Source organism: Oncorhynchus nerka, linkage group LG3 (genome assembly GCF_034236695.1).
Source record: "Oncorhynchus nerka isolate Pitt River linkage group LG3, Oner_Uvic_2.0, whole genome shotgun sequence".
Taxonomy (NCBI): Eukaryota; Metazoa; Chordata; class Actinopteri; order Salmoniformes; family Salmonidae; genus Oncorhynchus; species Oncorhynchus nerka.
Genome location: NC_088398.1, coordinates 50,730,449 through 50,753,529, shown reverse-complemented (window position 1 = coordinate 50,753,529; position 23,081 = coordinate 50,730,449). Strand labels below are relative to the sequence as shown.

Genomic DNA, 23,081 nt, shown 5'->3' with positions numbered 1-23,081 from the left:
TTAATTAACGTGCACCTGTGGAACGGTCGTTAAGACACTAACATCTTATAGACGGTAGGCAATTAAGGTCACAGTTATGAAAACTTAGTACACTAAAAGAGGCCTTTATACGGACTCCGAAAAACACGAAAAGAAAGATGCCAAGGATCCCTGCCCATCTGCGTGAACGGGCCTTAGGCATGCTGCAAGGAGGCATGAGGACTATAGGGGCAAGAAATGGCAATGTCCGTACTGTGAGACGCCTAAGACAGCGCTACAGGGAGACAGCTGATCGTACTCGCATTGGCAGACCATGTGTAACAACACCTGCACAGGATTGGTACATCCGAACATCAAACCTGCGGGACAGGTACAGGATGGCAACAACAACTGCCCGAGTTACACCAGGAACGCACAATCCCGCCATCAGTGCTCAGACTGGCAGAGAGAGGCTGGACTGAGGGCTTGTAGGCCTGTTGTAAGCCAGGTCCTCACCAGACATCACCGGCAACAACATCGCCTATGGGCACAAACCCACCGTCGCTGGACCAGACTGGCAAAAAGTGCTCTTTTCTGACAAGTCGCGGTTTTGTCTCACCAGGTGCGATGGTCAGATTCGCGTTTATCGTCAAAGGAATGAGTGTTACACCGAGGCCTGTACTCTGGAGCGAGATCGATTTGGAGGTGGAGGGTCCGTCATGGTCTGGGGCGGTGTGTCACAGCATCATCGTACTGAGCTTGTTGTCATTGCAGGCAATGTCAACGCTGTGCGTTACAGGGAAGACATCCTCCTCCCTCATGTGATCCCCTTCATGCAGGCTCATCCTGACATGACCCTCCAGCATGATAATGCCACCAGCTATACTGCTCGTTGTGTGCATGATTTCCTGCAAGACTGAAATGTCAGTGTTCTGCCATGGCCAATCTAACAGGTCCCAGACCTGTTAGATTGGAGGGTGAGGGCTAGGGCCATTCCCCCCAGAAATGTCCAGGAACTTGCAGGTGCCTTGGTCTCACAACAAGAACTGGCAAATCTGGTGCAGTCCATGAGGAGATGCACTGCAGTACTTAATGCAGCTGGTGGCCACACCAGATACTGACTTACTTTTGATGTTGACCCCCTTTGTTCAGGGACACATTATTCCATTTCTGTTAGTCACATGTCTGTGGAACTTTTTCAGTTTATGTCTCAGTTGTTGAATCTTATGTTCATACAAATATATACACGTTAAGTTTGCTGAAAAAAATGCAGTTGACAGTGAGACAGTGACAGTTTCTTTTTTTGCTGAGTTTACACACACACATATATATATATATATACACCAACCATATGGCATCAGACAAGCACGTGTGGTCCTAATCGTTATTTGTATATTATTCTTGAATATAAGATCTCTTTTTGAATAATATTAATCGGTTGCATATATTGTTAACCCACCTGGAAACAGTTATTTCAATACTTTATGATAATCACTTTTGCAGTTTCTATCGGATGTTTTGGACATCGTTCATAAATTCTCTTTCATGTCCGGCCATCTGTAGAAAAGGAACAAAAGCCTTGAGGGATAGCGATGCACTGTGCTACGCTCTTGCGTTTCTCAAAAACTCACCTACAACCAGCCAAAGTAACACCTGTTTCGACAACACTGGAGTGGTTTCCGATGCCATGGTCTTCCTTCAAAACTGTTGTCCAATGCCAGAAGTTGGAAAAGCGTTAAGATGTGTGAAACAGACGATAAAGCCTCACAAGTGTCCTCCCTAATGTTCCACTTTAAGATCGAGGCGACCCTGTCAAAGAACCATAGGGTAGTAATCCATAAGTATTTGACTCGTTCCTCTTAGCCAACTAGAAAAGGCAGCTCAAATGTCTTCACGGTCACTATCACCTTGCGCAAAAAAATAACTCTGGAGAGGTACACATGCTTCGGGTTGTCGGGAGTTCCCTTTCCGAGTAGCCTATCCGGTCAGTTGTCTTTACGAAATAGATTCGTTATCATTGAAATACATTAAGCCAACATCGCGACTGGACAAGTCAAATTTGACCAAGTCCATAAGACAGTCCAAAAACCTGGCGCAAGATTCGTGTTCACTACGAGGTACTTGGCAACTCCAACAAACCATTGCGCGTACGAGACGCACTGAGCCAGAACAGAGCCTGCGCCAGTGAACTGGTGGGTCTCGAGCGTAAATTCTCTTGACAGTATACCAACAGAGTGAGAGCCACGGGAGCCTAAACAGAATGCAGGCTATTCTGGGGTCTGGGGATAAGGAAGTGGGCGACTATTGTTGGAGGGACTTCATTATTATGCTCAGTACTGTACAGGAAAAAAGTGACAATATTTTACCTTTTATGCATTCAAATGAACATGACGTAAAATAAAAAGTGAAGTGCTCAGTATCTGCCTGGTGTGATTTTTAACCTGATACTATATTAGACAACACAACTACTACATAAAAGGTACATGGTATCAATATACATTTTAGCCTACATGTTAAGAAATAGGCAATGTCTTCATATGACAAAATTACAATTAAGTATATAAAAAAAAAATAATAATAATTGAGACCAATCCCATGGGTCAAATGAAGTGTAGTGTTAAACCAGAACACTAAACAGACAGGGTTGATAATAAAACGGCAGAGTCCAACATCACCCAATGCTGCCCTCTAGTGTTAGCATGTGCTAACACAGAATTACAGCTCCTGCAGCACCAATAAACAGTTCCAATTGATGCTGATGGACATAGGATTCACGTTTTTTATTTATTTTGTCGGAGTAGAGACAAGGCCCAGATATATTAATTGGAAGAACTCACACGTTTTTTCTTTGAATACTTTTTACTTTAAGAATTTACTACATTGTACAAAATTGCTACTGGCTTAATAGTCTACATATCCTTCAAAAGTAAATGATGATCAATGTACATGATATAAATTGGTGTGGTGACAATACCTAGAGCAATTTTTTACATCTACAAACAACTTAAATACAGCGTGAATAAGGGTGCTCTTACAAAAAGAGGAATAAATTAACGTAGAAGAGCTACAGCGAAATTGCACTTACATGGTGAAGTATAATTTCTAACCAAGAGAAGTCTCATCTCAGATACAGAGGCAAAAAGAAAAGTTATTAGGTAGGTTACACAGAGCACTCATGTTGGTCAATCACTCTCTACAATTTCTGATGCAGATATAAATCATTTATATGACACAGAATTGTTCTTGCCAGGCAAATCAGTTTAGATAACTCATGATACAGCCAGTTGAGAAAGAGAGATAGTACTACAAAGCTTGGCCGTTCTTTTAAGTCGTCCAGCGAAAACATAAATCAACAAACCATCAATTATTCTGAAACTTCACAAAAAAATGAAATAAATGTGATGTTTAAGACTTTTCTGTTGAGATGGGTGTTAATAGCTCACAGTTTACTTATTCAAATGAGCAGTATTTAAAATAATTCCTTCTGCTTTTACCTCTACTGCACACAGCCTCGCAAAATATCTACTTCTGATCTACCGTCCGCAGAGGCAACATATAAAAAGTCTGATACCTGAAATACATTTATGTGAGTCAATAATACAGTTGACCGACTCATTCGTACCGCCAGAGATCCTAGATGTGATTGGGTTAGTCTGGAGAAGAACCAATAGGGTGCCAGTATGTGATAGGCCTATTTCCTGTGTCAAGCCTGAGAGTCATTGATGACCACAGCCAGAAACAGTGTCAAGACAACATGAGGAGAAATTACCATCAAAGTATATAGTAACACAAAAAATAAAAAGTACAGTAAGTATAGGCCTAGACACAGGGGTAATAATAGAAGTATTAGTAGTTCCTTGTTGTATAAAGTTACAATCAGAATTTCACATTGAGCTAGCTAAGTAAGGCAGGTCGTAGCTAGTGTTTTTATATGGAGATAGAAAAGGTATAACGTTTTAGGTATGACTTGTTCGTGGTTCAATTCATACCTGCATGCTACAGATTGCCGTCGTCATCCTCAGATGATCGAGTCATAATCTGGATCAGAACATTCTAGTGAAAGCCAGGTCCTAACTGAACACTAAATGCTGGCGCTTGATCAATACAACTCACTTAAAAAAAGCAAAAGGGGAAAAAACAGGACAAAATTAAATTAAAAAAGTAAAATGTCAGTAGAAAGTCATTGCCCATCCTATCAAGAGTCCAGGTCCAGTGCTCCAATTTAATTCAGCGGTTTGAGGTACAGTGATGAGGCTAGGTTCTTTGATACAGTGGTTCTTCATCCAGGTAGGCAGCCTCAGGTTGACAGATCATCTCCCTGAATGGGCTGTGTGGAGGTGGTGTGCTGAACACAGGAATGTACCCAAATGCCAAAGTGTGTCAAAAAATTGTCTCAAAGAGTCCAGTCAGACATGGTCATCTTTGCTTTGTCCTCTTCCTTAGCTCTCAGCATTTATTGCAGTCCCTTCCTGCTATAAACATATCTAAAAGAACGGTGTGTGCACTGTGTAGGTCATTAGGAATGCTTATGAGAGGACCAGTGACACAACTAAAGTACTAAAATAGAAAAAAATATATAATAAATACTTCTCCAAACTGGACTGTAGTAAGAAAGAATTCCAATAATCCAATTTCATGATTGCAGCTGGTTTGGGAATTGTTTGGGAATGCCATAGGAGGAGTTTCTGTTTGTAACTAGGGCAGGAACTTTCCCCAGTTTTGGAAATGCAGTAAAATATTAATCTTGTGTTAAGGGTGGGAAGTAGCCCACTAGTTTGGGAATGCCAGGAATAGGACATAATTGTTGTGAGCAGGGCAGAAGCTAGCCCGCCTGATTCCCTCTCAGAGCTCAGTGGTCAACAGACCTTTGGGCTTTGTGCCGTCCTTCTTGGGTACCTGGGCAGCAATGCTGGTGAGAGGAGAACACAATGAAAAGCCCGGAACTCCTACCTTTTAGTGTGCACAACATATAGTCATGTATAATAGTAATATTCTAGTAGAACAGTAATATTGTATTGCTAACCAGTATAATGGGATGCAAGAGAACACAACGTAATGAGAAACCAAAATGAGAAAGTGCATATCCATCATCCTACGTATATTGTTTCAGGAGACCTGGCTGCAGCAGAAATCAAATCACATTGTATTTGTAAAATGCGCCGAATACAACAGGTGTAGTAGACCTAACAGTGAAATGCTACAACTTACTTGACGCGAGTGCTGCTTTTTTGTAATTCTAAAAATGGCAAACCCAGAAAGCCTACTACCTTCTAGAGTCCACAACATTAATCCTAACTAACATATTTCATTCAGCAGTATAATCATAACTTGTGCAGAGAAGTAGTATAAAGTCAAAAATCAAGCTCTAGCCTTCACCTTGTTATTAGATCAAGATATGAAAGCTCATCAGGAACATTAAGGCAATGGGGATGTTAAACACAACAAGCTTCCATTAATAACAAGGGGAATTATTTGGTCTACTCTCTACACAGCATACTAAACATAGCATATGACATGGTGCGAAAAGCGCATAGCAACTAAGACTAGCTGCCATGAACACAATGTCCAGATGAGATGATCAAAACAGCACTAGGACAAGGCAGCGATGATGATGTGTCATGACTGATTTACCTTGTGGCAATCACATTGTGAGTTTGAGAGAACAGATGGGGGTGCAGGGTTGGGGCAATAGCCCCCCCTTCAGGTTGGAGAGGGGCGGCGGTCTTGGCAGAGGGGTCAAGGAGGCCGTTAGTAAAGATGGCAGTGGGCGGCTGCATTAGAATGGGAGGAGAAGGAAAGTGGACTGGGTCAGTCTCTATGAGGGATGGACTATGGACAGACAGACTAAAAAGACAGACATACTTAGGCCCAGAGGTCAGTCCTTCATGAACAGACTAAAGACAGACAGGAGCACTAAAGCCCAGAAGACACCGGTACTCACTGCAGCAGGGACGATCCAGCGAGGTGATATCATGGACTTAGATTGCATTGGTGCTGGTGGTAACTACAAGAGATCCACGTTCAAGAGTTATACTCACAGTGCCACACCTGTCAACATACTGCAGGCCTATGAACTCAATTGTGATAGAAATTTCAAGACACTGGTTTATTATTCGGTCTTGACTGTTGTGGACAACCGCATTCAGCTACAGTAGCTAAAACATGTGTCAGTGAGGGTTATTTTATGGCAGATGGGGTCTAGAGACTTACTACTGGGGTTGGATCTGAGAAATCTATCAGGTTATCACTCAGCGGGACTGGCAGCGGCGGCAGGGTGGGCATCTCCAGCTCCTCTGGTTTGGCCTGCGTAGCGACAAGCCAACGGCTATGTTAACAGCTCACACATTCACACAAATGACATACAATTATTTCTGTGCATTCAGATGTGTTTTAATATATGCAACGCAAGCGAGAAACTGGTAAAGCAAAACACAGCTTAAATTTGAAACCTTTGACGGCAGTCCTTCGTTAAGTATTTCAGCAGCCATCATGGTTGCTGACGGCATGAGATCCGCAGTCACCATCTCAACACTGAAGACAACAGAGAAACAAGAGATGGATAAGTGTTTTTCATTTCTTTAGAGTCTGATGAGGTACTGAAATTGCAAGGCTAACGTGCACATTTTCAATGGAAATAAAATCCTAGACATGTGCTTAATATGCAAAGACATGGATGTAACGATTCACCGATACGCATCCGTCCACGATTCAAATCTTTAAGACATGCGTGCATCGGTCCGTGAACCCCAAACTGATCAAAAATGTAGCAGGCGTCTGTTAGAAAATTGACTCAAAACTTAACGAATCAAAGTGTTTTACATTCTTTCTACCTCTTGAAAATTACATAATCTTTTGTGACAACTGATGCATCCTCTCCTTCAGCGTCAAACTAAGCATGCAACTGTGTTGACAGTCACTGATCTGCAAGTCCTTTTGCATGACGAACAACTCCGGGCAATATCAGTAGCCTGGTCAAACAGCTTCACGCGCTGACCAATACGAGCTAGGTGGCCTGTTCATGATCTTGCACATCTGCATGGCACTTCCAACATTCATATGCCAAAATGGTTTGCGCGATATTAGGCTTTATTAGTAGTGACAACCTGTAATTTGCTGTTGAAAATAAATAAAAGCAAGCAGCTGGAGACGACTCATCTTGCTATACCTGCTGAACGGGGCTTACAATTGATTTTGTGATTGTTCAGGTTCACCATCAGCAATAGTTCTGGTAGTTTTGCTTTAAACAGTCAGTATATGGTCATTATTAGATACACAGGGTCAAGTTAATCATTTCATAACGAGGACAACAATTCGGTTTTGCGAGGCACAATGCATTGCGGAAGGAGAAAATAAGCTCTGTAAAAAAACTTTCAAACGGTCAATAGCATTTAATTTTGAGATGGGTGTGAAATCCAAAGTTTTACTATATATTCATTGGCTATGTCTAGCGTTGCAAAAGGAGGGTATAACTGGAAACGTTCAGATTTCTGGTAACTTTAAAGGTTAATTTAGAAGTTCATAAAATGACATATAGTGGCCTTTTTTGGATACTACAGATTATCACAGGTGTCTAATTATCTCTGGCTATCTTGTGTGTAAAATATATGAAACAATTAAATAAGATTATGGAAATAAAACAGAATGACAAAGCTGTAAAAGAAATAAACCATCTTCGTGAATACCATTGGTGTTTAATATGAGGGTTTCAGCATAAAATATCCATATATATAGTACACATTTATTTTACGTTTATACACTGCTCAAAAAAATAAAGGGAACACTTAAACAACACAATGTAACTCCAAGTCAATCACACTTCTGTGAAATCAAACTGTCCACTTAGGAAGCAACACTGATTGACAATACATTTCACATGCTGTTGTGCAAATGGAATAGACAACAGGTGGAAATTACAGGCAATTAGCAAGACACCCCCAATAAAGGAGTGGTTCTGCAGGTGGTGACCAGACCACTTCTGGCTGATGTTTTGGTCACTTTTGAATGCTGGCGGTGCTTTCACTCTAGTGGTAGCATGAGACGGAGTCTACAACCCACACAAGTGGCTCAGGTAGTGCAGCTCATCCAGGATGGGACATCAATGCGAGCTGTGGCAAGGTTTGCTGTGTCTGTCAGCGTAGTGTCCAGAGCATGGAGGCGCTACCAGGAGAAAGGCCAGTACATCAGGAGACGTGGATGAGGCCGTAGGAGGGCAACAACCCAGCAGCAGGACCGCTACCTTTGCCTTTGCGCAAGGAGGAGCAGGAGGAGCACTGACAGAGCCCTGCAAAATGACCTCCAGCAAGCCACAAATGTGCATGTGTCTGCTCAAACGGTCAGAAACAGACTCCATGAGGGTGGTATGAGGGCCCGACGTCCACAGGTGGGGGTTGTGCTTACAGCCCAACACCGTGCAGGACGTTTGGCATTTGCCAGAGAACACCAAGATTGGCAAATTCGCCACTGGCGCCCTTTGCTCTTCACAGATGAAAGCAGGTTCACACTGAGCACGTGACAAACGTGACAGAGTCTGGAGACGCCGTGGAGAACGTTCTGCTGCCTGCAACATCCTCCAGCATGACTGGTTTGACGGTGGGTCAGTCATGGTGTGGGGTGGCATTTCTTTGGGGGGCCTGACTGCCATTAGGTACCGAGATGAGATCCTCAGACCCCTTGTGAGACCATATGCTGGTGCAGTTGGCCCTGGGTTCCTCCTAATGCAAGACAATGCTAGACCTCATGTGGCTGGAGTGTGTCAGCAGCTCCTGCAAGAGGAAGGCATTGATGCTATGGACAGGCCCGCCCATTCCCCAGACCTGAATCCAATTGAGCACATCTGGGACATCATGTCTCGCTCCATCCACCAACGCCACGTTGCACCACAGACTGTCCAGGAGTTGGCGGATGCTTTAGTCCAGGTCTGGGAGGAGATCCCTCAGGAGACCATCCACCACCTCATCAGGAGCATGCCCAGGCGTTGTAGGGAGGTCATACAGGCACGTGGAGGCCACACACACTACTGAGCCTCATTTGGACTTGTTTTAAGGACATTACATCAAAGTTGGATCAGCCTGTAGTGTGGTTTTCCACTTTAATTTTGAGTGACTCCAAATCCAGACCTCCATGGGTTGATAAATTTGATTTCCATTGATAATTTTTGTGTGATTTAGTTGTCAGCACATTCAACTATGTAAAGAAAAAAGTATTTAATAAGAATATTTCATTCATTCAGATCTAGGATGTGTTATTTTAGTGTTCCCTTTATTTTTTTGAGCAGTGTATGTATGTGCTGTCAATGTTTTGGCGTCAAACTGGTGGCAGTTGTGAAAAAGTCAATAGTTGGAAGAGTTGCAGAGTAATAGAAAATAATGCCATTGTTGATTAAATGCTTTAGTCATTAATTACTGGTAGGCTATTTTCTATCTACTAGAAACTCATGGACATGTATACAAATGTAATACTACATTTTAAAGTTTTTCAAGTATAACTTACCAAAGTATTCATAACTGCCAAATATTTGTTGTTTATTACCAAAACGACTGATACCAGTAACTTTGAAAATGTACTGCTAATTTTGCAACCCTAGCTATGTCTTAGCTAATTTGTAAACGATTAAATATGGATACATTACTAGCTCAAACACTTAACCTCCCAGAGTCGATTTGTCCACGCCCCGCGGAAATCTAATAAGCATATTAAACAATCCCCATTCAAATCTGGCAGTTTAAACTAGATTTAAAAAAAAAAAACTGGTTGTTGCATTGGATGCTTCTCAATCCACTGCATCGGTCGATGTCGGAATTCCGCATCTGCAGTGAAAGGTGACAGAGCTAGAGTGTTTGTCGGACCATGAGACATCCTGAAAATCGTTCTCACATAATCGAACGGTTTGGCCTAGATACCATAATGACCCCTCCATGGAAAAATGACTCTCACAAACACGATGGTTACAAACTTACATGTATCGGAGCCCATGTATCTACATACAAATCGAATATTCTTGAAAAGGGAAAGATGCACACCGCTAAGACATGTATCAAGGCAGAATTTAGTCATGTGACATGGGCACACATGACTCCCATGCTCCTCCAGAAGGCAGCAGAGAGCTGTGTAAAAACAACAGCTTTGTCTTGAGTTCTGCGACTTATAGCCTAGTAGCTTACCACCGTGTTTTCCCACTCCAGTCCTAGAGTTCCCCTTTACATTACTAGAAACTACGAGGTAATATACAGTATATCTCCTCAAATGATTCTCTCAGATGGAGCTGTTGTCCTGAGGCTGCCTTGTGGTACCTTGTGGCAGGGAGAACACGGGACAGGTGGCCCCCTCTTATCTGGGTGTGGCCGACTCCCTCCCTCCATCTCCTATGCATACATCATTTTACACAGGGCGATAAGCATCCCATAGGAACCATCAAAGGCACTTCAAGAAGAATTAAGCAAGAACACATTGATCACCCCCAAAGAAAAACCTACAAAACATTCAAATGGCAGTCTCACCTGGGCCCAGCATTGGTCAGCAGTGTGGGTTTGAGCAGGTCCCACGACTCATGTCTCTCAGGACGTCCAGTCAGAGACAGGGACGAGTTGCTGCCCATACGCCCACTACGCACCTTCAGCCTGGGACAGACGAGCAGTGGACATTTGGACAGATCTATACCACACCAACACTCAGCCTAACATTCAACATTCTCTGTTTGGATAGGCTATTTGAGATTTTCAATGCGAGTCACAGTTTCAGTTTGGCGAGTCACTGGACACACAAGCTGCATCGATTCTTGTTGTTGTGCACATTGTTTGCTTTGAAGTGTTAGGTTTGAGCTCTTTCAGACTAACACGGAACCCAAACCCGGCTGCGCGCGTGCGCCATTGTGCATACGTTTATTTTGTCCCCCTACACCAAACGTGATCACGACACGCAGGTTAAAATATCAAAATAAACATTAATTTGGGAACTGGTCGAAAAGCATTAAACATTTATGGCAATTTAGCTCGTTAGCTTGCACTTGCTAGCTAATTTGTCCTATTTAGCTAGCTTGCGGTTGCTAGCTAATTTGTCCTGGGATATAAACATTGAGTTGTTATTTTACCTGAAATGCACAAGGTCCTCTACTCCACCAATTAATCCACACATAAAACGGCCAACCGAATCGTTTCTAGTCATCTCTCCTCCTTCCAGGCTTTTTCATCTTTGAACTTATATGATGATTGGCATCTATACTTCCATAGTATTACTACACTGACCGGCAACATAGTTCGTCTTTCAATCACCCATGTGGGTATAACCAATGAGGAGATGGCACGTGGGTACCTGCTTCTATAAACCAATGAGGAGGATGGGAGAGGCAGGACTTGCAGCGCGATCTGCGTCAGAAATAGAAAGGAGTTCTATTTTAGCCCTTGGCAACGCAGATGCTCGCGATAATTGAATAACATGCAATAATTGAATAACAGATTTCTAAATGTATTTTACAACGCACGTGACACGAGCGGTGTGGTCAGCCTATATTCTTCACCTCCATACAAAATCACTTTAGAATAGCTTCTGGAAGAACCACTACTGTATCAACCACAAGAGTCCCGCCCCACAGATAAATTGTAATCCCTGGGGAATTAGCAGTTGATTCAGGGATTATTGTCATAACAGAATTATGCTAAGAGTCCTCATTAATATTCTAGCTGCTAATGGACTTGAGCGGCAGGGAGGTTCTGATTGGCTGAGGCTGGCTGTGGAGTGTTGGGGTAGCTCAGGGACATCCCATTTACATTTTAGCCATTTAGCAGACTCTCTTATCCAGAGTGATGAGGGTAAAGTGCTTTGCTCAAGGGCACAGATTTTCCCCCTGGCCGGCTCTGGAATTCGAACCAGTGACTTTTCATACTGGCCCAAAGTTCCTGCTGGGCTACCTGCACCCATCATTCCAAGATGGGTGTTTCCTTTCTCATCAAATAATGTACAATAAAGTCAATGCATGAGGTGGAGTGAAACACTCCACATATCTGCGTGAAGGGTAGACACTAGGAACACAACCATACTGTCTTTGTGATCTCACTCACCTGGCTGATGCTTCCTGTAGGTTGGTGTTCTTGTCCCCGATCACAACGTGCTCCTCCAGCGATCCCTATAACATACAGAACATCAGTACATCGAGGAGAGGGCTACAAGAATCAATATGCCTGGTTGCGTGTCCTTCAAAGATAAAATTGCAGCAGTATCCAAAATCCAAGGGTTTACAGCACTTATACAACACACCCCCATTTACATCTAAGAATCCAAAGCATCCCTATGCAATTTCGATGTTGACCCAAGATCATTTCTGAGTGTCCACAGACGGAGTGCTAGAGTCCAGTAAAGTACCTTGAGAGCAGCCTCTGCCTGAGCTTTAAGGATGTTGCTCTTCAGGTCCTCTGGGGGGCGCAGTGGAGCGAGCACAGGGCTGCTGCCTACACTGTTCAGACACTTCTCTGTGAGCTTCACCACGTCCTCCTGTGTGTGTGTGTGTGTGTGGGGGGATTTCACATGCACACAAAACGCGCAGACAAACACACAGACGGACAGAGGAAAGGTTGTGGTTATGTCGGCAGGTAGCCTAGTGGTTAGAGTGTTGGGCCGGTAACCGAAAGGTTGCTAGATCGAATCCCCGAGCTGACAAGGTAAAAATCTGTTGTTCTGCTCCTGAACAAGGCAGTTAACCCACTGTTCCTAGGCTGTCATTGTAAATAAGAATTTGTTCTTAACTGACTTGCCTAGTTAAATAAAAGGTCTCCTTTGCCTTCCACCTCCCTCTGGATAAATAAACATAGTAACCTTACAGACAAGAGGTCAGATAGGCTGAGAGGAGGCAGGAAGTTGAGCTTCACATCTCATCTGACCTTCCACATTGGGGCGGCAACTATTTCAGAAAATGCTTATTTGCGAACCCGAGTCGAAAACGAGTACCTAAAACTAGCCATACCTTCCTAATATACACACATGAGGAAGTGTCACGCTTTAGTAAACATCTTTAAATTACCAATAGCTTTGTTATGAGCAGTCAGATACACTGCCCCCCTTGGCATACAATGGCTCGCCACCTCAGCCCCACCCACTCCCTACTGGGGTGCTCCCTGTCTGCCATTGTGTCTATACATTAGCCTGTCATAGTGACCTACTGTTTGCCTCAGCATATGGGACCCTAAAACTAGTGGCATACCCCCTGCCCTTACCTACGAAATCAAATATCACACATATGCTTTTGTTTTGACTCCCACCAGAGACTGTCCATGCAGCTCTCGGCTCCCGTTCCCATACGTTACAATGCAGCGCTGCTCGCGTGAGTGACATTAAGCAGGCTTTGTCCCCTTTAGAGTGTGGTGTGTGTGTTCCCGGTAATGTGTGCATGAGTCCAAGAGTGTATGTACCCAGTATGCATGTCGCTGTGTATTTGAGCACAGAGGGCATGCAGAATATATCCGCCCTTCCATTTGCTCTTTTCCTCTCCCACACCCAGCTCAGTGCACTGACCTGGTTGTTCATGTTGAGATTGACGTTAGCTCTGGAAGGGACAGGGAGTGGGGCACTGTCCAGTTCCAGGTGCTTCAGCCGCACTGCCGCCTCTGTGGGAGAAACACAAACAGTCTTTACTCACAGCACACATACCAACACCAGTCCTCGTGGAGCACACAGAGAAAATCTAACTATTGAAAACATTTCAGTCCCATTCGTAACTTTCAATATATATATATATTTTTTTTAACGGTTTCTGGTGTACTTAGCCTCCAATTACAAAAGATGCCTTTGGTAGGCAGGATATTTATAAGGCAGTTCTCTTCTTTTTAACATTATACAACAACTTCATTTGCAAGGGGGAGTACTTTTTAAATGGAGGTTGTAACTACTACGGTTACCTACAATAAGCTTAGTATTTGCATGACTATTGTCGGTGTGTGTGTAAGTTCACCAGCAAGAGAGACTGTGTCGTCTGCCGTGAGGCTGGAGGCGGAGGCTGCCATGCTTGGCCCCGCCTCCTCAGGGAGGCCTGCTGTCGCCATGGGAACAGGCGTCCGGATGACATCATCGACGCACGTCTCCAGCAGATCAGCTACGAGGGGCAGTGGCATGCTGCAGGGGGGAGAGGACAGGACATGAGGATAGATAGAAACACACATTGATTCATCAACATATAGGGGACAGAGGTTTTTCCTGACCATGTGACTGAGCAGGAAAAAGTCAGGGCCTTAACATGAGAATGACTTACCTGAACACTCTGGAAGACAAAGACTGAAGAGTTTGTCATACTGACAGTGCATGAGGCTCAGCACCCTGGATCCTACTCAACTAAAAATGGATGAAAGAAATGCCCCCATATCCATAACTACGATTGTAACTCAACAGTTGCTTGATCAGCCCTCAAATTAGCGCAAGTAAGAATACACTGTATGGGAATGACAAAATAGCATGTTTCTTCCATCAAAGGGGACCTGGAATTGTGACATGAAACTTTTGTTGCTAAACTCCGGCAGGGTAGACTGTAGCTTACACTCGGGCTGCAGCCGGAGGACCTGATGAATGCTGAGAAGAATATTACCATACATACTGTCTTAAGACATGTAGACCTGACACACCAGGCATCATGTTAGATGACATGGGCCTCATTCATACAAATCTCTCTCACAGTTTGGGAGGGAAAGGGAGACAGGAATGAGAGGAGTGTTGGAGGGGTAGAGGGAGTATAGAGTGGGGGAGGTGTACTAGCTAGTGAGTCACATTCCATAAGTGACTGCAGTGAGATTACAGGCTGGAAGAGGCTTTGATAGAACTGGTTTCAGTTTTCTTAGAGACACCTTCGCTCCCTCCCTCATGGTAAAGAACATGCTGTCTGCTGCTAATAATTACCCCACAGGGATCAGCGTGACCATATTTCAGCCAAACAGAACTCATAATAAAAAATAAAAAAGCAATGAGTACACTGAAACCATAAACTGCCTACTCACAAGGAGATGCTATTCATTATCAAAGGTCTCAAAGTACAATACAGAGACAATAGTTGGTCACATGACAATGTAAACAGGAAGCTAATTTAAAATAAATCTTCATTGGTAGAGCTGTGAAAGTACCAGTAGTGTCAACATATAGAAATACTAGAGAACATTCAAATTAACCAGCTAGGAACTAACAATACACTGTTAGAAGTTTTTATTCCATCTATCTGTATTCATAATTTGTGCATTAATTCAACACAGAAAAGGCAAGATTTAGACATTAGAAATGTGTGCAGATCCATAAAACGTACCAACAGAGATAAAAATCACTCATAAAATGTGGGTTAAATCAAATATTTGGATGATTAAGACTAGACAAAGACAGCCATATGAAATAAAGCAGATAAAACCAACTGCTTGGGGCAGTGAAGGCCAAAAAGGAACATTTCATATCCCTGGATAATAAAGTCATTCTTCAGAGAGATGGATGTCTGTCTATAATGGAACAGAACAGTGGTCCAGTGGATTCATGCTCTCTCCTCTTGCCTCTTGTCAACAGGCTGGTTATTGTCAATCTTTCTTGCCAGCCCTGGACAGTGTCACTGCGGAGGGGTGTGATACGTTTCAGTGGTTGAGTGAGGAGGTGGTATACGAGGGAGTAAACAAATCCAGGTAGTGTGGCGTCACCCGAGCGCAGAGCCAGAGAGCTCTGTCTGGTCTATTTCTTGTTGAAGATTAGGCTAGGGTCCTAGTGAGACATGTGGGTGAGACAGGGGAAAGGTTGTGACAAGGTCCAGTGGTGTCCGCCCACCCACCTCCAGGAGGAGAAGGAGAGGGTCAGCATTGGGTGGTGAGAGGGGGGAGCGGCCTGGACAGAAAGTTGAAGGAAAAGAGGGTGAGGAGGTATAGCACGGTTAACACAAGATGGGAGGATTGTAAAAGTCAAAAAGAGGAGTGTGGAATAGAGAGGGAGAGGAGAAATATAGCAGAACGTACAGAATAGGACTTAACCTGCCTTGGTGTATTAGGTGTTCAGTGACTATCCCCTGTGTGACTATTCTTTCTGCAAACTATGTGATGAAGTACAAGACAGAGGTCAACTGGATGTCCTGAAGCTAGCCTTTCTATACATGATAGTATTACGACAGCATCGAGAATGAGTTTGGAAACAATGACACGGTCACTATTGCTGTTGAAAAGACCGAAATTAACCTCTGAATTGATGGAAAGTCCCTGCATCCTTCACAACCATGACATTGTGACATATCCCTCCATTACGATCTAAAGGAGATATGATTCATCTACTCATTCTTTAGAGTGCGTGTTACCGTCATAACTAGGTCAGTGGAATGGAAGCACTGTATAGCAAATGACATAATACATCTACCAATGTGGACAGTCTTACAAACTCAATGTGAGTGAACAGCGTTTCTCATGCCGCATAACAAGCACTTCAGTCAACTCAAAAATGGGGAAATACTACATTCTTAATACCCAGACATTAGGCTAACCTCTAGAGAAGCTAAATAATTGCATGCCGGTGGTGCTATATTAACCCGGCTTATGTTAGGGGTTTGAATTCATAACATGTTTCCAGTACTATAGAAGGTGGATGACGTGTATAATTGAGTGGGAAACTGAGGTCAAAGAGGTAACAGGAAAACAGAAGGGGAGTCAGGTGACATAACACGTCAAACAGAGACATGTTGGACAGTTTGACATTAAATAAACTAAAACCAGCCTGAAGCAAACATGGAGCTACTGTAGCTAGCGAGCTACAAATGTGCTTGCTATGTTGGCATGCAGAAGCGTTGTCATGCATTGGTTAGGTTAGTGGAAAAGCAGGCAGATGAGTGAGTGGGCAGTGCAGGTGAATTGAGGGTGAGAGAAGAGGGTCAATTGAGGGTAGTATGCAGAATCAACCACCGGTTGGGGTGAGGGGGATTTAACCTAATGACCAAATTCATTGCAACTCCTATGCTTCTGTAAGACTCCATTTCTTAGGGCTTGAAAACTGAACACAGGCCCTTTCCTACATCTAATTACTTACTTGTGAATCCTCAACAACATTATCTTGAATATCTTCCAAAGTAAAGCCAGGAGCACCAAGCAGTCAACAAAGAACTTAAGGAATGTTTCTAGCAGGTCGACTTTATTGCCAGTAAGTGAACAAACAAATTCTCAATATGAATCAATACAAGAGATTATCGAAATTACAGGAAGGAACAAAACCCCCTGAAACAAATTCGAACCTCTGAAACCCTTAGTCATGATTACTGGTCCTTAAAGGCTGTGCTCCGGTCCTGGTCGAAAAACATGATCAGATGCTTTGTTACGTCAGAGCTCCAGCCAAATCACTGCCTCATTTATTCATTTGAATTCCCCACCTTCCACTGTGCTGTGGCCACAGCTGCTGTTAGAACACATTCAATTGAAGGTATAGCATTTACCAGTAAATCATTTCACTGACTGATCTAAAATACTGAAATTCTACTATTTAGTTGCCATTAAAAAGCATTTCTGAATCTCCTTACTGTACAATCCCCTTGAAAACCTTGCTTCAGTCAGAGTTATAATAGGCGACATATAGATACACTGAGTATATAAAACATTAAGAACCCAGTCCTAATATTGAGTTGCACCCCCATTTTGCCCTCAGAACAGCCTCAATTCATCAGGGCATGGAAGGGTACCAAAACATTTATGCAGCATTGAAGGTCCCCAAGAACACAGTGGCCTCATCATTCTTAAATGGAAGAAGTTTGGAACCACCTAGACTCTTCCTAGAGCTGGCTGTCTGGCCAAACTGAGCAATCGGGAGAGAAGGGACATGGTCAGGGAGGTGAACCCCGATCGTCACTCTGACAGAGCTCCAGAATGCCTATGTGGAGATGGGAGAACCTTCCAGAAGGACAATCAGACATTTATGTTAGAGTTGCCAGACAGAAGCCACTCCTCAGTAAAAAAGGCACATAACAGCCCGCTTGGAGTGACTGACCATGAGAAATAAGATTGAGAAATAAGATTCTCTGGTCTGATGACACCAAGATTGAACTCTTTGGCCTGAATGCCAAGTGTCAGCATAATGCTGTGGGGATGTTTTTCAGAGGCAGGGACTGGGAGACTAGTCAGGATCGAGGCAAAGATGAACGGAGCAAAGTAGAGAGAGATCCTTGATGAAATCTGCTCCAGAGTGCTCAGGACCTCAGACTAGGGTGAAGGTTCACATTCCAACAGGATAACGACCTCAAGCACACAGCCAAGACAACGATTGTAGTGGCTTTCGGGACAAGTCTCTGCATGTCCTTGAGTAGCCCTGCCAGAGCCCGAACCTGATCGAACATCTGTGTAGAGACCTGAAAATAGCTGTGTAGCAACACTCTCACGCCAACCTGACAGAGCTTGAGAGGATCTGCAGAGAGGAATGGGAGAAACTCCTCAAATATAGGTGTGACAAGCTTGTAGTGTCATACTCAAGAAGACTCAATGCTGTAATTGCTGCCAAAGGTGCTTCAACAAAGTACTCAGTAAAGGTTCTGAACGCTCAGGGGCGGCAGGGTAGTGGTTAGTGGTTGGACTAGTAACCGGAAGGTTGCAAGTTCAAACCCCCGAGCTGACAAGGTACAAATCTGTCGTTCTGCCCCTGAACAGGCAGTTAACCCACTGTTCCTAGGCAGTCATTGAAAATAAGAATTTGTTCTTAACTGACTTGCCTAGTTAAATATAGGTAAAATAAAATAAAAAATTATGGGGTATTGTGTGTAGATTGATGAGGGGGAAAACAACTTAAAAAAGAAGAAAAAAAATCAATTTTAAAATAAGGCTGAAACATAAAATGTGGAAAAATTCAAGGGGTCGGAATACTTTCCTAAGGCACTTTAGGCTACATGCATGTACACAGAACTGACGTTAGGCCTGCTGTTTACCACTGATGGTGAATTAGCCTAGATCACAGGAGGATTTCAGTTTCCACCACCTGACCTGATCGCCTCAGTGCCTTGGAAGTGATTCTGAAGAGATCTCCAGGCCTTCAGTAAACTTTAAATTCTAATCGCCTGTTGACATCGAGCGATTCACGCTTGTTTGGTCGGAGTCATGATATATGCACAAAGTTTGAATTAAGCTATTATAGGCCGGGGCTAACATTTATCTTTCCTCAGTCGTTGCTATATTACTATCTTAGAGCAGTCGTACACAAGCCTAAGATCACCATGCACCCTGCCAAGTGTCGGCTGGAAGCTCGCCACCATTGGACTCTGGAGCAGTGGAAACGCGTTCTCTGGAGTGATGAATCACGCTTCACCATCTGGCAGTCCGACGGATGAATCTGGAACGCCGACAGTGAGCCAGGCCTAATCTCCCACAACATCAGTGCCGGATCTCACTAATGCTCGTGGCTGAATGGATGCAACTCCCCGCAACACTCTTCCAACATCTAGTGGAAAGCCTTCCCAGAAGAGCAGTGGTGCAAAGTCCTTAAGTTATTACTTTAAAGTATTTTTTTGGTATCTGTACTTTTTATATTTTTGACTATATTCCTGAAGAAAATAGTCTTTTTACTCCATACATTTTCCTTGACATCCAAAAGTACATCCAAAAGCAGAACAGGAAAATAGTCAAATTCAAACACTTATCAACCGAACCTCCCTGTTCATCCCTACTGCCTCTGATCTGGCGGACTCACTAAACAACTCCACTAATGCCTATGATTTTGGAATTACATGTTTGAGCAGGTATCCACATATTTCTGGTCATGTAGTGCATCCCAGCCAGGTACTGAGACAATAACAGGGAGCAAAATGTAATTTCACTTACAAAAAGGGAGTAGAAGTAGCATTAGTAGACCACAACAAGTGGTGGTCATGGAAAAAGCCCACCAGAGTATTGGCATAGCTGATGTCCACACTGATTGGGTTGGTATTGAAGAGAGGATCAATGCAGAGAGAGCAACCATTACCATGGATGGAAGATTATTTGTTTACCGCAGGAGAGACAGTCACCAGTCCTGAATCATAGGACCCAGAATGCCCAGAGAAATTGATTGGCTGAAGCAAATCTACAGATAACTTGGAGGGTACATACCTTGCCTTAAGAAAAGGCCTGTTTGGTTTCAGTACATCATCATACTAGAACAAAAAGTAGAGCTTTAAAATGTTGATTTTACGTAAAAGAGAACAGCTTCAAAGTCAACCAAATACAGGAAATGCAGACATTTCAGGAAGTTAAATCAGACCCCCTTTCATTGCACAGTAATCCTCTGGGGATAACATTTAGAAGAGAAGAGAGGGGGGGGGGTTGAGGAAAGGGATGAGGTATTTCTTAGAAGAGAGAGTTTGTTGTTGCCAAGCCAGCGGGGGCCACGGCCACCAGCAATGCAGCAGTAGCAGGACTACCACCACTAGCCATCTGCTCAGTGTCAGAGCAAACTGCCAAACATGCACACCATTCACATTCTAGTCACTCACTGTACCCCATATATACACAGACACTCACACAAAACCACCACCACCCTACTTCCTGAGAGCTCCAGGATGTGCATAATGTAGCCATGGTCATGTTCATTAGGGCATGCAATGAAAAACGTTTCAAAACATTTTTCAAGTGAAAACAAAAATGTGTGTTTCTTATTGAACAAGTCCAGGTAGTCCCACTCCTGTTGCAGTCCAATTTCCTCCAATTGTTGCCGAATGAACACGGCCCAGGTATCCGTCTGGTCACTAGCTGTCCCAGAGCAGAGCAGTCTCTAGGCAGATCAGGCACTAGGCATAGCCTTTATGTGCATCCCAAATGGCACCCTATTCCCTCTACTTTTGGGCATGCAGATAGCCTAGAGGTCAGAGCGTTGGGACAGTAACCGAAAGGTCGCTGGTTCGAATAAATGAGCCGATAAGGTGAAAAACCTATTGATGTGCCTTTGAGCAAGGCACTTAACCCAAATTTTCTCCAGGGGCACCATACTACTATGGCTGACCCAGTAAAACAACATTTCATTGCACCTTTCCAGTGTATGTGACAAAAAAAAAAAAGGACCCAGATGAAAAGTAGTGCACTATATAGGAACAGGGTGTGATTTGGGATGCAAGCTCCTTGTCAACCACGCACTACCAAGTGACAGCAGGATGGACAGATTAGGCAGCGTAACGCTCTTATGGCATTAGAACAGCGAGTGGCTCACCTCTTCTCTGATTGGCCACCGCCAGGACTCCTCGGGAGGGTTTCGATTTCCATGGGGCTGCTGGTGGAGACTGAGGGAGCAGGGCTGACCACAGGAAGAGACCAGGGGCTTCTGATGTGGAGTGGCTGGGGGAGAAACAGAGGGACAGGGGTTAGGACATTGGATCATGGGTGGGAGTCCAAAGGACAATTTCCCAAACACAGATTATGCCTCGTTCTAGAATAAAAAGCATTTTCAATTTAAAGTTCTCCATAGAAAGTACTTCCCAGTCCAAGACCAGGCTTAATGTGTTTGGGAAACTAGTCTCAGTCGGGTTCAAGAAACGCAACATACCTTAGTGTCTTTGTTGGGGTTCACTCCATTGTTGTGACTGGTAAAGAGAGGAGAGAGGTGGGAGACGAGAGAGAGCATTCACTGAAACAGTAAATGGTCATATTGTTTTAACAGCGTAACCCTTTAACCTTTCAGCCTTAAGAGCTTACATTGATAACCTTGAAGCATATCACATCACACTTTTCTTTCACTATAAGACATGGCTGCCATGTCAAGGCTGCTATAGAGGACCCATGTTTTTGGCATGCAATGTCGCAGAGCGCTATGCCTTTGATTAATCACTCGTCGCCATGACAATCAACGTGAAGTGAGCATTATCAATCACAGTATTTAGTTAGCAATGATGTCATGACTATGTAATTGTCACATGACAATGCCTTCGGAAAGTATTGACTCCATGACTTTTTCCACAATTAGGTTACAGCATTCTAAAATGGATTAAATTGCCCTCAATACCCCATAATGACAAAGCAAAAACAGGTTGCTAGAATGTTTGCTAATTTATAAAAAATAAATCACGTTTACATAAGTATCCAGACCCCTTACTCAGTACTTTGTTTATGCACCTTTGGCAGTGATTAAAGCCTCGAGTCTTCTTGGGTATGACGCTACAAGCTAAGCACACCTGTATTTGGGGATTTTCTCCCATTCTTCTCTGCAGACCTTCTTAAACTCTGTCAGGTTGGATGGGGAGGGCCTCTGCACAGCTATTTTCAGGTCTCTCCAGAGATGTTCGATCAGGTCAAGTCGGTGCTCTGGCTGGGACACTCAAGGACATTGAGACTTGTCCCGAAGCTACTCCTGCTCAAGGAAGAGTCTTGGTGGATCCAAACTTTTTCCATTTAAGAATGATGGAGGTCACTTTTCTTGGGGACCTTCCTTGCTGGTACACTTCCCCAGATTTGTACCTTGACACAATCCTGTCTCGGAGCTCTACGGACAACTCCTTAGACCTCTTGGTTTTTGCTCTGACATACACTGTCAACTATTGGACCTTACATAGACAGGTGTGTGCCTTTCCAAATCATGTCCAATCAATTTAATTTACCACAGGTGGACTCCAATCAAGTTGTAGAAACATTTCAAGTTTGAACAATGAAAACAGGATGCACCTGAGCTCAATTTCAAGTCTCATATCAAAGGGTCAGAATACTTATTTTTTTAATGTGCAACATTTCTAAAAATACTTTTTTAGTAAGTCATTATGGGGAATTGTGTGTGGATTGCTGAGGAATTGTTTTTATTTCATCCATCTCAGAATAAGGCTGTAACTTAACAAAATGTGGAAAAAGTCAAGGGGTCTAAATACTTTGAAGGCACTGTATAACCCTGATGCATGATAACATGACGATTGGTGAGAAGAGGATGTCAGGCTGATTGTGTTCTATAAATTAGGCCTACCACTTCCCTCCATGACATATTCCCAATGCTTTTCTTTGGTGGGGTGGGGGGGTGACATCGACTTTCAACACTGCATATAGATGGTGGCTTCTATGAATGTAATTGTCTGCATCATTTCCAATCCCCCATATATATATATATAAATAATAGTAGAGATAATTATTTATTTCATCACATTCCCAGTGAGTCAGAAGTACACTCAATTAGTATTTGTTTTTACTTCCGGGTTGGAACGAGCGGTCGCATCCGCACTCGGT

General features: G+C 43.4%; 2 protein-coding genes across 5 annotated transcripts in view; both read right to left on the bottom strand.

The window, feature by feature from the left end:
• The window catches only part of LOC115110249 (receptor activity-modifying protein 1-like), a 62,242-nt gene extending 60,070 nt beyond the window's left edge, over window positions 1-2,172 (bottom strand). Inside the window, exon 1 of the mRNA XM_029635749.1 lies at window positions 1,590-2,172. Within this exon, the coding sequence (XP_029491609.1) occupies window positions 1,590-1,647 (58 nt within the window). The 5' untranslated portion in view covers window positions 1,648-2,172. The remainder of the gene's footprint in view (window positions 1-1,589) is intronic.
• Window positions 2,173-2,719: 547 nt separating this feature from the next.
• epb41l5 (erythrocyte membrane protein band 4.1 like 5) overlaps window positions 2,720-23,081 on the bottom strand; it is a 47,440-nt gene continuing 27,078 nt past the window's right edge. For 3 of the 4 annotated variants that reach the window (XM_029635651.2, XM_029635660.2, XM_029635668.2), the window contains exons 15-26: window positions 21,424-21,460; window positions 21,091-21,215; window positions 13,895-14,055; window positions 13,459-13,550; window positions 12,313-12,441; window positions 12,012-12,076; window positions 10,455-10,574; window positions 6,408-6,489; window positions 6,169-6,261; window positions 5,900-5,962; window positions 5,590-5,729; window positions 2,720-4,867 (exon numbers count right to left, since the gene is read on the bottom strand). In XM_029635651.2, the coding sequence (XP_029491511.2) occupies window positions 4,801-4,867; window positions 5,590-5,729; window positions 5,900-5,962; window positions 6,169-6,261; window positions 6,408-6,489; window positions 10,455-10,574; window positions 12,012-12,076; window positions 12,313-12,441; window positions 13,459-13,550; window positions 13,895-14,055; window positions 21,091-21,215; window positions 21,424-21,460 (1,174 nt within the window). In that variant the 3' untranslated portion in view covers window positions 2,720-4,800. The remainder of the gene's footprint in view (window positions 4,868-5,589; window positions 5,730-5,899; window positions 5,963-6,168; window positions 6,262-6,407; window positions 6,490-10,454; window positions 10,575-12,011; window positions 12,077-12,312; window positions 12,442-13,458; window positions 13,551-13,894; window positions 14,056-21,090; window positions 21,216-21,423; window positions 21,461-23,081) is intronic. The other variant, XM_029635696.2, reaches the window with a different exon arrangement.